General features: G+C 38.3%; 1 protein-coding gene across 1 annotated transcript in view; it reads right to left on the minus strand.

The window, feature by feature from the left end:
* Window positions 1–1049: 1049 nt before the first annotated feature.
* Window positions 1050–17553, minus strand: part of zgc:172282 (leucine-rich repeat and fibronectin type III domain-containing protein 1-like protein) — an 81249-nt gene continuing 64745 nt past the window's right edge. The window contains exons 8-9 of the mRNA XM_042414439.1: window positions 13137–14244; window positions 1050–1897 (exon numbers count right to left, since the gene is read on the minus strand). Of these exons, the coding sequence (XP_042270373.1) occupies window positions 14237–14244 (8 nt within the window). The 3' untranslated portion in view covers window positions 1050–1897; window positions 13137–14236. The remainder of the gene's footprint in view (window positions 1898–13136; window positions 14245–17553) is intronic.

Genomic DNA, 17553 nt, shown 5'->3' on the forward strand with positions numbered 1-17553 from the left:
TTAGCAAATAATTGCTTATTTACACATCCAGCTGATTATTCTGAGTCAAGTTTCTGGGGTCAGTTTAACTCCACATTCACTCTCCTTATACCTCTCATCTGGTCTCCATCAATTCCTGAGGGAAGTATCTGCCTCTTCAGCTGCTAAATGTTCCACTATGTACACCAGATAGCTGCTGACTTTGTCTGTGCAGTGAGTTTTAGAAAACAGCTGCCTGCTGCTACCGAAAACAGCACTAATGAGAGCGACTAGAGTTAATGAAAACAGTAAAGTCACAGGCTGTAAAACCAAAACAATGAGCTGAAAGAAAGTTATGTTGTAAAAGAGCTGAGGGGAACTGCAGAGTCAGATGATAATACTCTGTGGATTCATCACCGCAAGTGACCCCTTTCACATTACACACTGTCATTTGATCCATTGTAAATATATATAAAAATGTATATATTATGGCAGCTTTAAAATAGAAACATCTCTATGACAGTAATTACCATTCTTGTAATAAACATGTAGTGTTGTGGAAGTCTGGCATGATATATAACAGTATAACAGTAAAGACTGCATTATATGTTAGAATAGAAAGAAATAGAGCATATAGGAGTCACATGTCATTTTCTATGAAATCCTTGCTGTTGGCACAGTTATTATTTCTATATTTATCATGTGTTTGTATTTATGCCCATCCACAGCATAAATCCTAATTAACACATTTCAAAGTTGAAATTCAGTCGCATTCTGCTATGTGATAGAAAACCATTAAATTACTCACATTCCCTTTGCAATTATAGTGTACAATGTTAACCCTCACTGAATATTGTCAACTGGTTACATCTTGAAAATTATACACGGTGTTTTTAAACAGGTTAATTATATGTTTTCTGACAAGGCAAACTACAGTGTAATTAAAGATGGAGATAAAACAAGTCTAGAAGAGGGTCGTCCATTTTTGTTTCATTTTATTAGAAAATATCCACACACCATAAAAATTACATGTACAAAACTATAAGATTTGAAATTGCTTTATGTACACATACAAAAGATAAAGCCCAAAAGAAAAAAAGTGAGGGGAACACAGAAGGGGAAGTGAGAGACTAAGCGTTCATGTTTCTTTTTTTTAGGAGTGGGGGGGTGGGGAGGGGGGATTTTTTCCAGGATAAGTCAAAAGGTTTCAGGTTCTCCGTCTATTTGCTTTTCGACCAACTCACATCTCTGTCACATCTCTGCAGGGAACTGGAGCAGTGAAGATGATAATGATAATGATGATGATATCAGTCGTGACAGCAGGGATGACGTGAGAGCAATTATGTGCACACACACACGCATTTGGGTAGAACACATCTGAGATGGCACCGGTGAACCACATTCCCCCGTTTATAATAACCTTCATGATGCTCTAGTGAAAGCGTGATGAAAGAGATGCTAGTAAGGAGCACCTGGAATATTCTGATGATTCATATAAAGGGGTATCTGTCAGACGGATATTAAGATGTAACTATTTTGAAATAGAACATTAAGTGAGATGTGACCTGTTATCAGACATGCTATGCGCACGTAAACACACTCTAATGAAAACATGATAATGAAGATGTAAAGAGTGCCCGGATGACTACAACCGAGATGTTAACAATGCAGGTGGCGCAGTCATATACACTCATACAACATCTGTCTTAACATTAAAATGCTCTGACTCTGTACCTGTAGACTTATTCAGCGATGACAGTAGTGATTATGATGATGACAGTGATGGTAATAAGGGTTAAGATGATAAAATCAATGATGACGAAGACTGAAACTGATTTGGCTAACCGATACCCTGCTACTTTGATTTTTTCTCTCTCTCATCTATTCATTTTTTTCTTTCTTGACTTCAGACATGTGGCTTTCCTCCTGATCACTGGGTCTGAAACAAAAAAGAAAGACAGAAATAACAAGAAAGAAAGATATTAGTTTGCATTTCACTGTTGTTTAACAGTCAAAGACATTTTAAACACTGTGTTTCATCTTTGTCACCAAAGAAAATACTATTAAAATAACTACAGATAATCTATGTTGAGCTCAAATTGATTTAAATTCTGAGTTACAGGTCTTTACATGAAAACGTGACATTCTTGTGAATATCTCATGCAAAAATTTATATCTGATGATTTTCAGTGTGTTAAAAGTTAATCAACACCAGTTAGCAGCCATATTTTGAGCCTCGGGCAGAAAGATGTGTTTAACTGGAAGAAATGTGGGGAGTGAATAACATTTGTGCTTTTTATATTACAGAACACTTCATGTAGAAAGTTGTTGTTGTTGTGTGTGTATGTGTGTGTGTGTGTGTGTGTGTGTGTGTGTGTGTGTGTGTGTTAATTCGTGTGATGTCTTTTTCTAAATAAGGCTACAGAGCTTAATTTTTTTTAAATAATCAGTTGCATCTCTGTTGATGGTCAAATCAGCAGCATATTAAAGCCTCTCATTCACCTTAACTTGGGATGGCCATGACATACGGCTACTTTCTACAGCCCATGTTATTTATTATTATCATTTTTTATCTTGTTCCCATTTAAGAAAAAAAAGTATGGCACAGTGATGGCCAGTAAACCCAAAGGCAGACAAAATGCCATCTGTCACACTCTCACTGCTTTTCTGTGGATCCTGAAACTAATGTGGGTCAAAATCCAGTGGGATGAAGTGTTTAACCTTCAAATTCTTACAATTCGGTTCAACCTTTGACTGATGCATTTCATCTTCCCAATGTGTTTACAAGGTAAAACTTTTTACATGTTAAATAGCTTTAATCATTCATTTAGGCATAGGAATCTATGTTGAAGAAGCACTGAATCCAGACATACCAGCAAAACCACATGAAATGGGCTTTCATGAAAAATAAATAAATAAATTAATTAATCCTGGTAAGTGACTATAGATTTATGGGAAATGTGATGGATAACAGCTGGCCAGCCCACCATCCTCCTTGTTAAACCCGCACAAAACTCCCACTGCTGGCCTCATTAGTACTGTAATGTGAGCATGTTAAAATGATTAGCTGTCACATTGTAAGTAGTCCTCTTGGGGATGACCTGGTGCTACTCTCAAATTGTTCATCGAATGGTTGGCAGGAAGAAAGCATAGTTCAATGTTGTTGGTTAAAAAAATTAATAAATGAGTGAAACTAATGCCTCTGGCAGTCCCCTGATATAACAACAAATGGCAAATAAAATATTGATCTATACAGACAAGCAACTTTGTACCTAATGGGAACAAGATGATAGATTGAGTAACAATGGGAGATACTCACAGAAGAGAGAATGCCAGGCAATAGTAAATAATTGGATAGTGAAGAGCCGGACATGTTATTGAAATAATTTAATAGGCTGAACTATTATAAAATACCAATTTGATTGGCAAGACTTTATAAGTGCAAACTTGGGCCACAAGCACACTCAAGTGTCACCACCTAACTTTTGGTTGGAGCAGAATAAATACAATATTTGTAGGAGTACAGCAAGTGGAGGGACAGCCTTCTATGGTGGTCAATTAGATCATCTCTCATTTTGTTACACCAATAGGCTACACCAGAATTCATAACAGGCAATAGCTTCTCAATAAGGCTCATAAGTTAGACTAAATGCTTTGTTACATCCTGTGGGTTTCCTCTACAACACCAGTAAAATTAAAAGTTACTATTTAACAATGGAAGTCACACACTAGCTTTAAATCAGCAGACAGTTTCCTAATGAGCTGGGAGTCCAAGCTGGTTCTTCCAAGAGAAAACAACTCCTCAAGCACACATATACAACACCCCAAATGAGCCTCCAAGGGGGGATGATATCCTTTTTTAAGCTGGATTTACATTTTAGGAGACACTGAAATTCATATGTTCGTTCCACAGGGAGCTCACAATATATATCTATGTAGTTAAGCTATATTTTTGTTTACTTTAGTTATTAGAATGCTTGAATTCTCTTAGGTATATCTGAGTATGAATATTTTGTTGAATGCTTCAACTGTCCATGAAAAACTGAGAGCTTCCCATAATCACCATGTTCACATGACAAAAAATAATTTTCATTATCAAGAGGAGACGGCACTTGGACTGTTATGTCTGTTTCTATACAGCATTGGTATTAATTTATCATCAGAGCCTATACTGCATTTTACAAGAAGTTGTGGATGATTGTTGGCAACAGTCGCCCATTAATCTGATCTATCACAGCTGCTATATTAATACAATTCACAATCCTACTTTAATCTATATCAACGTGAAAGAAGCAAACCTCAATACACAGAAGAAAAGTTTATGTGATTTTGGAGGGGTTCAGTATGTGTGTGCGTTCCCATGTACTAAACCTGCAAAAAACGTTGCTTGATTAACAACAACACAAATAATTAGCCACGGTGCTAGATGGCTACATTGTTGAAGGACTAGACCCATGGAGATTGAACAGACTGACCAACATTGACATCATTGGAGATACTATATGCACTCTCACTAAGAGTCACCTTAATGTGAACCACCACTTTCTCTGACATCCATTTCAATCTTTAATGATACCTGATCTTGCCACTGATGATTATTTAAACAAAGCTCTGTGAATGAAGGCTAAAGTTACAGCAACTATGATTTCAAAGCTGGGGTATTCAAACATCTCAGTAAATAATAATAATTTACTGCTTGACAAATAAATCAGACTGCAAAGACTATTCCCATAAAATACTGTCAAAAAGTGTCAAATCTAAAATTTAATACAAAATAAATATTCACCACATCCTCACAAAATAAACCCAAAAAGCTAGAAACACAACTGAGACAAAGAAAATATCCAGCCCAACCTTTCACTGCAACAGATTCCTGTAATAAACTGAGCATTTAACAGCGACAAAATACCACCAAAGCCCACTAACTCAAGGGCTTTGTTCAGCCTGACATTTTAAAATAAAACCTTGTCTCTCAATACTATACATCACTCTGTTACTCCTGACACTGTTATTTGGGCAAAGCTCTGAATCTGCCAATAAACCAATAGGGAACTAGCGAGCACTTTATGTTTCTAACACCTAAAAGACTCCAATCGCCAAATTCAACACTCTGGAATCTCACCATTATCTCATTCTCTCCCAATACAAATAACTGCATCAGCGTTTTGGCGTAAAAGCTGCCAATAGAACAGCCAAAGGGCCAGTCTGAAGCTAAAACCTCTAACCTGCACAAGATTTTAATCCAACAGCAGTCCCATTTTCTCTCCTGCCTCCAGAGGGAAATGGGTTTCTGCTGAGAGAGATAACTCTAACTCAAAGTCCTTGTAGTCAATAGATGTGTGAATGCCTGCATTGCCATGGATTTGGTGGGTATTTCATTGACACATTACATTATGTGTCACTTGTAAGACATCATAAGACATACAAAGAACATTAAGACTAGTTCTGTATGTATTTATGAGATGTTAAAAAGTGACAGATATAGAGGAACACACTGCATACATTTCTGAAATTATCTGAGGGATGATCTAAACAGGTTTTGAATATGTAGGGCGTTCACAGCGGAAGACAAGATAAAGTACACTCAAAACAGACAGAACGCATAATAAATATGGATGATTTATGGGCACTATTAGCTCATAGCTGGGAACAGTAAAATAAATTGTGGGTGGTGGTGAGACATTGGGAGATATTGTAAAACAAACAGACAACAACAAAAAAAGCATCAAATCAATTGACCAATTAATCAGGGTGCCAAAATGCATCATCCCCAAGTTTCCCTAGTCCCCTTCCACTCAAAAGTTTGTTTTGCTTATTTTTACTTCAGTTCGATGTTTGAACTTCACTGTGCAGAATGATGCCTGTGCAGAGTTTGACACTAGAAAGCTGTTTTCACGTTGTTCTGCTGAGGGGGGAAAGTTTCTCTGTGCTAATTGAAAATCTGAGTTTAAGGGGCGGGTCTACAAGCATGATTTGTGACATCACAACAAATTTGGATGCTAATCATGGTCCAGTATGCAACCTACACAAGTGTGATGTGGAAACATGATGAAGTGGGAGACATCTTGCATCCACTTTGAAATGAACATTTTTCACATATTCATTGATTCTGGATTTTTCAATGAGGGAGAAGGGGGAGATGTAATTTTAAGGGGCTCATATGGAGTAATTAGACTTGTTTTGTGGAAAAACCATATCAGACACATATTATACCAATCAGATTATTTTTTATATATCTTACAACATGTCTAGAGGGGATCTTTAAATATTACATTTGTCTGATGGTCAGTGCAGTAGTTTAAAACCTAAACACCATTTGAAGATCCATCACTCCTACATAAGTGCATGAATGAATATATAGCAAAATATTAACAATGGATCAAACCCATGTACAATTAAGTTAAAGTTAAATTTTATTCTTTAATTAATTAAGGTGTTTAAATTACAGCAACTTGGGGTTTGTCAAATAATATTTTAAAATGTATGCTGAAATGCAAGTGTACACCAAGCAACATTGAAAAAATGGCAGGGGATGAATGACAGAGGACTGGTATATATAGTACTGAGACTGATGGGGTAATGAGCAGCAGGTGAGCAGGTGGGTGTGGGAACCAGACAGGAAAATCTGGAAGCATCTGGCCGACAGGTGAAGAATGGCAAAGCCAAGAGAAGAGAGTGTGGGGCTGGAGACAGGGGCAGAAAGGGCAAGAGAAACACAAATAGGACCAAGGATGGAATCCTGACACATATTCATGGAGAGTAAGTGGGTAAGTAAGTATGTTGATTTTCTTTTTATACTAACTGCTAGGACAGTTTAATATTTGGGACTCAGCTTACAGTAAGTTCTTTCATGTCATACTGCATTAAAATGCATCTTATTTTCTATTGGTGCCGTAATCAAGTAACACAACATGTACCTTAACTCAGTTGTTCAATAAACCTACATAATGTTCTGTAATAACACAGACTACTACTGTAAACTTTCTATTGCTATGCTACTCTGTATACTGGGCTGCTACAGGGAAGTACACCACAAAATTTTGTTACAGGCTTAAAAAAATGAATCCTAAAAATATGTTTTACAGTTAGTGTTGGGGGGAAAATAGCTGCAGCCATTTATATGTAAATTGTTGAAAGTATTGTCTGTTCTGCAGTATCATTTTGTAACCTGCTGAATAATGCCACAGTACCCCATTTGTTATTTTTATTTTTCATTTGTTTGCATCTATGTCTTGGAGGTGCACCATGCATCAAATAGTTCTACTTCTTGGCAGCTGATGAGATGCAGGTAAAGCTGGTGTATCGCAAAAAGGAGGGAGAGAGAGGGAGTTTATATGAATGTTATATATCAACCAATGCTGAGTGGAAAATCTGCAGCATCCAATTATAGCCTCTCTTTCTGGAGCTTCTCTCTCTCTCTCTCTCAGGCACACACTACACACACACACACACACACACACACACACACACACGCTCCCATGAGTTGCAACACAATTGACTTTTACAAGTCCATGTATCAGTAAATGTCAGCCAGTTTCGGTTGCTATCGTGTTTAATTTTTAACATGGTTATAAATATCCTCATTTGCATCTCAGACTCTCAGTGCCAATTAACGATTATTCCGCTGTCCTGAACCACCAGAAGTTTAAATCACTTTCAGTGCTACATGCACATATCTGACAGATGTGCTCTAATAAATAAAAAAAATGCCAACAAAATCTTCCAATAGATTCAGCATTTTTTCATCATTTAAGTATTATTTTCATTGTTGAGATTATTGTAAAATCATTGGTAAACCATGTGAGGCAAAAATGATCACTGTTCATGTTTTTGGCTTTAAATTTCACACACAGAAATCACTCCATTTGATGGGATAAGGGTGGTGGGCTGTATGCTTTTATTGAAAACACAAATTGACAGCAGTTTTTTCAGTAGCTGAATATGTTGTGCTACTGACCTTCACAAACTGTCGTGAACACTGAGAGAGTGAGAGATCTTTTGCATAACAAATCCTAGTGGTGCTCAAATGTTTGCATACCAAATACTGGCTTTCAAAACTCTACAGTCCAGTCCCAGAATCATTCCATTGTTGAGTACTGCCCTGAAGGATGCATATTCTGTCAAGGCTACTTTAGGGTAGTTAAGTATTCACAGCTTTCCAGCTAGGCAGAAACGTCAACTTTACCATCCACCAAACAACTCAAACATTCAAAGTGACACACTTGTTCATGCTGAAGGATTAACACACTCATATTGTCCACACACACATACACGTACCAATGGGAGGTCACAGGATTCCACGAAAAAATCTTTTGACTTGAATATGTGTCCGTGACGAATTTGTTCAGCTGAGCACATCATCTGCCTCGCTGTCAAGATCTTTTTTTTTTTTAACCATTTAAAAGGGGGATAGGAGTCACACAATAAACACGCGCAAAAAATAAACACGCTTTGTGTGTATGTGTTTGTGTGTATACCCTGTTGTATCATCTATTATTCACACTGCCATGTTTTCTTTCTGAGGGACCAAAGACACCTTACAGCACAATACAACTGGAGCTCAATACACACAGAGTAATCCTCCACACATCCCACTCGCTGTTCTCCTTCTGTTTTCCCCTCTATTCCTTTTCTCATCTCTTTTCTTCTGTTTCTCCTCCTCCTCTCTTTACTTTTGCTTGTCGTCTTCATGTCTCCTCTCCTCGCTCTCCTCCTCCTCTTCCTTTTTTTAATCCTTGTTTTTTCCCTTTCTCCTCTATTTCCTCTTATATATAAAGCTGCTTATCTTGTACAGCCTCTTTCCCCCATTTCGCTTTTCTCCCTAACAGTTCAATTCAAGAAGCCATATTGGTATGATAAGATCATCTCTGGAGCCTCCGTACAGCACATAGCAGGCCATATCAACCTACACTGAACAAGTGCATGTATGCAAATTTATGAATTATCTTACTGAGCCTCACTCCTCCTATGTTTCTCTCGCTCCCTTATATGATCTATTTTTAACTATTCTTCCCTATATTCTCACTTTCTTTCCCACCTCCCAGTACATTTACATCTGAACCTGTCAGTGTTCCATCAATACCTCCTTCTCCCTCTGTTTTCTCTTCTTCTCCCTCCTCTCTTCCCTCTGCGCATCCCTCCTACTTTTATCTTTCCCTCCCTCCTTTTTCCATCTTCCTCTTCCTCTCCTTACTGCAGGCATTGTTCACCTTGTCATGCTCTTGTAGGACACTCATCTTACATCACCACCGGTCAGACGACACTGGGTGCGCACATACACACACACACATTTGTACTTTCCCTATGCATTCGGGCCCTATATGTGTTCCCCCTTCTTTTTTTTCTCTTCTCAATCTCTCTCACACACACAGCTGGAAAGGAGTGTGTAATCACTGCAGGATCTGGCGGTGATGTGTCGGAGAACCCAGGGTCATTTTTAGATATGTAAATGTAAGTGTGTGTGTGTGTATGTGTGTGAGGCAGTATTATACAAATGCAGTAATGTATGCATGGCCACATCTACCGACATCACTGCCACATCAGCCACCAGATGTGACATGCTGCTCAAATTGAAGTCATAGCCCATGAGCCCAGACAGGGAGCACACACTGCATCTCCTTTACATTAAGGCTGTAATAACAGTGGGAGTCCATGTGTTTCCCATTAGCTTATGAAATAAACGGTTGCTAGGATGGAGTTGTAAATGCTGCTGCAAAATGTCTACAGATGGAGGCTGTCACATAAAGTATAACCAGACTGTGCCACAGTTTACAAGAGACACGGTGTCACATAAAACATGTTTCTAGTTCTCATCATCAGTTAAATGATTACCAGATCATTTCTTGTGGATCTGTGAGGCTAAAAGACAACAAAATTTCACTTTTCACAAGAAATGTCTTTGTGGCAGAATACAAAGCAAATTTGGTGAACATATTTTTAGTGGTTCCCTCCCAGAGTGTGGGAAGAAAGGAAGGTTGAAAAAGTTCTTGAAAATTGAATTGCTACACATCAACACTCTCCACTACTGGCAAATCACACATGATCAACATAAATTATACAGAATAATAAGCTCTTAATGTGCCTTGGTGACCGCTGCACTTGACTTCAGGTAGGGAGGATAAAAATGGACGGGAGGAGGAATGAGCAATCAACAGTGTCAGGGAGGAGGGAATAACATGTATCATCATCATCATCATCATCAAAGTGTCTGCAGGGCATCTAGCCAGCTTCATTCATTTTTACAACTGACAGAAAGATAGGAAATAAAGCCTGGATTTATTTCTGGGGAGGACAGCGCAAACTTTTTTTCTCCTTGATGTATCTTGATGCAAACTTGAAGACCTTCCAATGTAGCCACATATGACTTAAATGTGTTAAAAAAAGATGAATATAGCTTCATAGAAATTTTTGAAGTCACAGTTCTGCATGTATCTATCATATGAGACGAACAAAGGTGTAAATCAGTCTGACTTGCTAGTTTCTGTCGTGAGCGATCCTGTCATGAAACACCACATGGAAAAATCAGGCCAATATTGAGCTGTTATCTAGGGAGGCTGTTACACAAGCAGCCATATGTATGATGGAAATAATGATTACTATAGAACACAAGACATAAAACTAATTAGATATAGAGGAAGCGTTTTTATAAGTTTTAGAGAGCCAGATGGGTTCGACATTTAAAACTCTATAAAAAGTTGAATTTGTCCTTGGAATGAAAGCCATATTGATTGTAACAAAGGAGATCACACTAATTAAATGTCCTTTCTACCTTTTCTCCCATTGCCTCCTGATACAGTGAATGGCTGCTTGGTAAAATCTCTTTATTTCACCATGATACCTACCCACCAGCCTATGAGCTTCTCACTTAATCGAGAAATTATGAAAACAGTATAGGATCCATCTAAACTTTTATGTGAATGAAAACAAAAACTGCAATTTTAAAATAAAATAAAATAAAATAAAGAATTGGATGCAAGCAGAAGATTTACTGTATTTACCTTTAATTTCTTAATGACTCTATGCACTTTACAGACCTATTTTTTTCATGTGGAATCTATTTTTATGCCATGCTTTTAGTTTGTGTATTTGTTTTATGTTGTCTCTTTCTCTTTTTGGTATGTGTGTGTGTGTGTGTGTGTGTGTGTGTACATGAAAGAAATGGAAAAGATGGCTCAAACAATCATATACCAGCTATGGTGCAGAGAGAAAATGTTTGCTTGTGTAAACAGCTTCTTGAGTCTGACATCTGCAATCATTCTCATACTGTTCATGCTGTCCTGAGACGAAACACACACATACTCATGCACACACACACACACACACACACACACACACACACACACACACACACACATACACACACACACACACACACACATATAGCTTCACAGTCATAGGTGTATAAAAGAAGATAACTATGACAAAGGTGCCCTTAATAACCACTCTGGTGTCGCTTGGTTTTGCTTGGTGTTGCTGGTGCTGTTATTCAAATGTAAATGAAAATCGGAGATGGCTGTCATTACCAGTGGTCCCTCCAACACTGTGTAGTCATCTTGTAACCATCACTTACAGCAGAAAATAATGACTTTGGTTCGCTCTCTAGTCAAAACACAGCAGGAATTGCTGTTATGTCTCACCATTTTAGTTCTTTGAATGTTACAGAGTTACAGCATGTATACACTAAACAAACAACATTTGACCTTTTAAATTATATTGAAAAGGGATATGAAGTAATGTGGCAACCAAACAAACCAGACTTGTGACCCATTTTCAGGCAGTAAGTATAGTTCCATAAGCTAATTTAAGGAAAAACCTTTGACTTCTCTTCTCTCACCAACCTGTCTTCCTGTCTCTGTTCTCTCCTCTTTTCCTTTTTCCGTCTCTTGGTGCTTTCTCATTCAGAAACATCCTTGCACAGTTTGTGTGTGGGTGTGTATCTCTGGGTGTTAGATTAAACTCATCCTCTTGGGCCAAAAGTTTACTTTTTTTGAAATATTGTCAAGTAAATTCAAAATGTGAATAGAAAATCGATTAAGTTTATGATTCAACACTACTTATGAACAAACAATGAATATAATTGAATGAACAATGAATGAATGTCTGTGTGTTACACAGAAACAACTGCATTCTTGTCAACAAACAGTACATGATTGGTTGTTGACAAGTAAGAAACATATATTCCATAAATGATGAGTTATTCATGATTATTGTGTTTCATGGTAATTATTTTTAAAGATTATTACATGTACATTTGTATTCAAAAGTTTAGTACTGTAGTTCTATGATTTAAAATACAGTACCAGTGTGTCTAAGCATGGACACACTTTCTTATTCGAGAGAATGGGAAGGTGTGTGCAAACTTTTGACTGATACTATAGGTCTGAAGAGAAATTATTGAAACAATTTTTCCAGTGAAGTCCAGCAGAGGCCAGATTTTAAAAATTTGACTATTTAACAGGCCACACTATTAATCATCTACAATAAATGTTTAATTTCATTTTGACAACGAAAATCTCTCCAATCTTGGGGCTCCATGAGTTCAATTCTGTGACATCAGACATCAGCCTCTGTCCATGACTAAAGGGATATTGCTGACCCCCCCCTTGTACAGCCAAAATCCATCCCTGAGGCTGTGGTGTTAGCTCATAACCATATCCTCACCCAGCATATTATATTCTCCACCAGTATTCGATCACTGCCTCGGGCAGGGAAAAAACAAGAGACATCTGACGGCCGGAGAGAGGTAGAGAGATAAAGAAGGAGAGAGGACTGTGTGATAAGGGGTGACTCAGATGCTAAAAGAGCATGAGAAAAGAGAGCCAAACAAGAGGGGGGATGCATTTCCTGTCGCCTGTTGTGATACTGTCAGTGGAGAGTAACGAAGCAGATTGTTTTAGCCAGGGTGGCTCTCTAATTGTCTAGCTGACAGCAATTAGGTGGCACTCGTTAAAGTGGTGCCCTCATTAGGTTACAGACCACTCGTGGCAGGAGGAGACACTGCAAAATGTAAGTGTGTCTTTAACTATAGGGCAGGACCCAAAATTGGTGGACGGCCAAGGTGACTGCCGGTGGGTTACCATATGTCATCCTAATTAATGAGCCCCAGTCTTTGGGTGACATACCTTCTCATTTGGCTGCTTATTTGGTTAGGTTAATAGGCTAATCAGCAGCTTACTCACCTGTTTAAGTGGGCCTGGAGAGATGTGAGAAAGGGTGGTAAAGGTCCTCAAGGTCTGGAAAGCAGTGGATATTGCGCCAGGGCAGTTGAATAAACAGGTTAGTCCTGTCTAGTCTAGTCCAGTTTAGTCTGTGTCAGATTACTAATCCAACTCCATTTTCCAATTCCAGTCCAGGCTCCACTAGGACCAGGTTTATTTAGTTCTGTCCGAGTCAAAACAGTTCAGTTCAGGTTTCCTTACATATGTGCTTTCCAGAGGCAAACTTCCGACTGGGTCCAGTTAAGGTTGAGTTCCAGCTCAGACTAGCTCAGTTCAGTTTAGTGGAATTGCATTATTCCCCAAGGATTAATAGCGTGGAGCCACTTGGCACCAGCCATATTGAGTCCCTTATGTCTAGTTGCACAAGCACTGAGCTGTTATTGTTTGAGCAGTTACCATACAGTTTGTTCATATCCAAAACTGGACTCACTCAGACTCCTTTATTTGTGATTTCTATTCCTTTTCTGTTTGTGCAGTCTACAATATTATATCCAGATGCAGATTAAGTGTGATTATCTATGCATCCAACTTTTACTGTTTAGCCATTTATTGTCTGTCTGTCTGTTTTTATCATCCGCTCAGTATCTGTCCATGCATGTTGATGTGGCTCCAGATGGTGAGAGGCTCATTCATATATTCTGTCCATTTTCTATGTCAAGACATATCAGTGTTGTTTTTTAAATTATCCAGTAGCCCATTGTATTGACTTCCACACTTGTACTGATGTTTTAAAGTGGAAAATTCAGCATTTAATGGGTATTCCATTAAAACTGACCAAGGTGATCACACCAACAGCTGGATCCTGCAGGAACTGGCCAATCAAAAGCCAAACAGCCATCAGGCCTTGACACGGTCGTCCAATCCAGACATGAGAACCAGGTTAAGCAGTTAAAAGTAAATCAGACAGTACAAGTGTATAACCTGATGGAAACAAAGTAATAGGGAGAGTAAACGGGCGATATGGGGAGAGAAGTCAGGGCCTTTTTTTTTCTTCAGGGTTTTCACTGGCTCTCCCTGGTGGTGATGTCCACTCTCCACATCTGCCACGTAGAACAACAACATCAGGCTTCTGGAAAACAGGAAAACAAGAACACCATGGTTTGAAAGTAGAACATTAAAATGTCAGGCTAAAAGGACAATGAGGAGAAGGGCATCATTAGTGCTCTAAAGGGGATTCTTTTAAAGCAATGGGGTTAAAAAAAGGGAAAAAAAGAATCTGGACTAGAAAAACTTTTGACAAAAGGGTGCAAAACCAAGGGACTTGAACAAAGCAGCAGATGTATAGTAGACACAATTTAGCATGTGTGAGATTTGGAATAGACACATTAGTATAGTAATAAAATAGAACTGCAATATGAACACCTTAAGACTGTGTCGTTAATACCTGTAAGTGGTTTTAACTTCAGTTGAGTTCTGTCCCAAATTGCACTAGACTTGATCCTACAATAGCCACAGGCCCGATTTGCATTTCTGTTTTCAGAACTTCTGGTTTGACTTAAGAAAAGCTAATATTCAGAAAACTTTTGAATTTCTTTTTTTAAGTTTTGTGAGTATTTTACCTCCGAAGGGAAAACAGAACAAAACAAGACAATATGAAACTGTACGAAAGGTTCAAATGTCATTTTTTTCCCCTGATTTTGAGGTAACATCAGTCTCATTTTGAAGCCATACAAGTAAAAAGGACAAAGTCCACAACTGAGTATGTTCAGACTTGTTTAGTCACATTATATCATATTTTTTCATTGAAAGTGTAAAGTTGTATAGAGATTCTAGCCGATAAAATTGTCCAATTTGCAAAAATGTTCTCATGTAAGACCTGGTCTATTATCTATTAACTTATTACATTGCAAAAGCTTTTCAAACATCGAATTCAATACAATTTTCAAACTTTTTAACTTCTATCAGGTTATCTTCTATTGTCAAAGATGTTTGAGAGAGTAACTGTTGTATAGTTGAGAGATACAACAGAAGCCTGCATAGGCAAGGTCTACTGACAAGGAAATGCAAAGAAGTGCAATATCTTGGGGAATGATGAAGCTGTACTTTCTCTGGCAGTATATTGCCACAGCTGTTATTTGTAATGTGTATGTTTGTAAGGAGAGCATTCTTAACTGTACTTGTCAGGAGGAATATTTCTTAACAGCATTTATGTACAACCAGTGCTTATTGTGTCAGTTTAAGAATGAAGCAGAGTCTTCTTAATGCCTCAGCCTGTCTTCATCCATCACAACCACTGCACCTCTCCACTGTCTTCTCCTCCATCATCCTCCACTCCTCACCCATCTTCTCCTCAATCACTCTTACCATGCAGATGGATGAAGGAGATGGGGTGATACAGAGAGGAGAAGGCAGTACGTGGAGACGATAAGCCAGTGTGAGTGGCGAGGAGATGGATAGAAAGGACAAGAAGTAAAAAAAAAAAAAAAAGGTGTCATAAATTGAAAACAGACAGGGAAAGGAGAGGTAATACAGGATTTAAAAGAAATGGTATATGCAAATGGAGCATTAGAGGAAAAGGATGTGCCAGCAGAAAAGATATGGAGAGAGGGTAGGGGGTAAAAAGGAAAGAGCACAAGATGATAAGAGACAGAATGTATTGAAAAGAAATACAATTAAGAGAATCAAGGAAAAAAGAAAAGGGAAAACAATTGTGAAGTTATGAAAATGGAAACAATGGATGGAAAAAAGGCAGCTAAGATTGGAAAGAAGAAGCAGATAAAAGACAGGACAAATGAAAAAGAAAATCAGAAATAATACAGAGATCAGCAATGGTGAAAGAAAGAGGATGGACATGAAAGATGAGAAGATAAAAGGGGCCTTTAAATAACAAACAAAAGAGACTATAAATGAAAAAGAAAAGCATTAAAGAATTAGTTCACCTAAATTTCATTTAAAAAAAAAACCCAAAAAACAATCCATTTTGCTGTAGTTTAGTTTTGGTTTGACTTGTCACTGTCGCTGGGCTCCCTGCTCTCCACTCTAGTATTATGAAAGTGTGTTACTTACAGCAGAGAGAAATTACATTTTAAACCATCGTCATCTCAACAGCAACAATCAACAGCTCTTTTGTTAAAAGAGCTGTTGATTGTCCCAGTAACTCTGGATATTCCACAAAACACCCTGTCAACAGTTTTCTTCAGCAGAAAGTAATTCTGATGAAAACATGAGAGGCAGGGACCTTGTTTCTGGAGAGAAATAAGGCTGCAGCTAACAATTACTTTCATCATCAATCAATCAGCGGATTATAACTAATTGTAATTTTGTCAGAGGCGACGTATTCAAAGTGCTTGTTTCATCTGGCCAGCAGTCCGAAACCAAAATATATCCAGAACATCAAATCCTCACATTTGAGAAGCTGGAAATGTTGATTAATTTTCTGTTGACTGACTAATCAGTGCAGCTATAGAGAGGAATGTTGCTGCTGAAAATTTTGTATGTAAATTTTCTATGCTGTGAGCACCATTAATCAAATTTCATTTAATTCCATCATACATGGGTGGAGGTAGGAATCTCAAGGACGAATGCCTCAAAGTGTGAGCACGTAAAGAAAACATTTTCATCACTAGATACAACTAGAAGTATGTGACATGATATGTTTTATTGGCTTTTGTGTTTGTGTATGTGTGTGTTATTTGTGTCAACTGACCCGACGTGAAAACAAGAAACCCCCAAGAGGGTAAAAAATCAGCATGCAAGTAAAACTCAGGAGGGAGGCTACAGTACAGACAGGCACGGGTGAGGAACAGTGAAATAGGGTAAGAGAAGGGAGAAACTATAGAAGGACTATACTATAGGAGGAAATCCAGGGATTGCTAAAGTTTTAAGTGCCACTCATTACTCTTTTTGTGTAGTGTTGGCGCATTCTCTTTGTGAGGCCAAGAGACCCTCAGATCATAAAGTCTCTCCATTCGACACTACGAGGCCGCCTGTCGTCTGCTGCTGGAGGCGTCAGAGAGACAGAGAAGAGAAATGGAGAAAGAAAGCAGAATACAAAGCCAGAAACAGTCAGAGAAAGAGGGAGGGAGAGAGAGAGAGAGAAAGAGAGAGAGAGAGACATGGAGAAAAAAACAAAACAATAAGAAACAGAGAACAAACACTGACACAAATGCAGCAAAACAGCCCAGAAAAATGGGGGAGAGAGAGGAAGTAGAAATGTCAGGATAGTCAGAAAGCGGTTAAAGAAGACAGACGAGCGAAAGCAACAGAGAGAGCTTGAGAAATACAGCAGGAGCGGGAAGACAGAGGGAGATTCCAAGAGATGAATTCAGAGGGACAGACGACGGTGAAGAATGAGGCCAGGCATAAGAGATGACACTGAAAGGAGTGATGATAGATTAAAATACACGGAGGACAGACAGGCTACAGGGTCATGGATGGG

The sequence above is a fragment of the Thunnus maccoyii genome, chromosome 6 (assembly GCF_910596095.1).
Source record: "Thunnus maccoyii chromosome 6, fThuMac1.1, whole genome shotgun sequence".
Lineage (NCBI taxonomy): Eukaryota > Metazoa > Chordata > Actinopteri > Scombriformes > Scombridae > Thunnus > Thunnus maccoyii.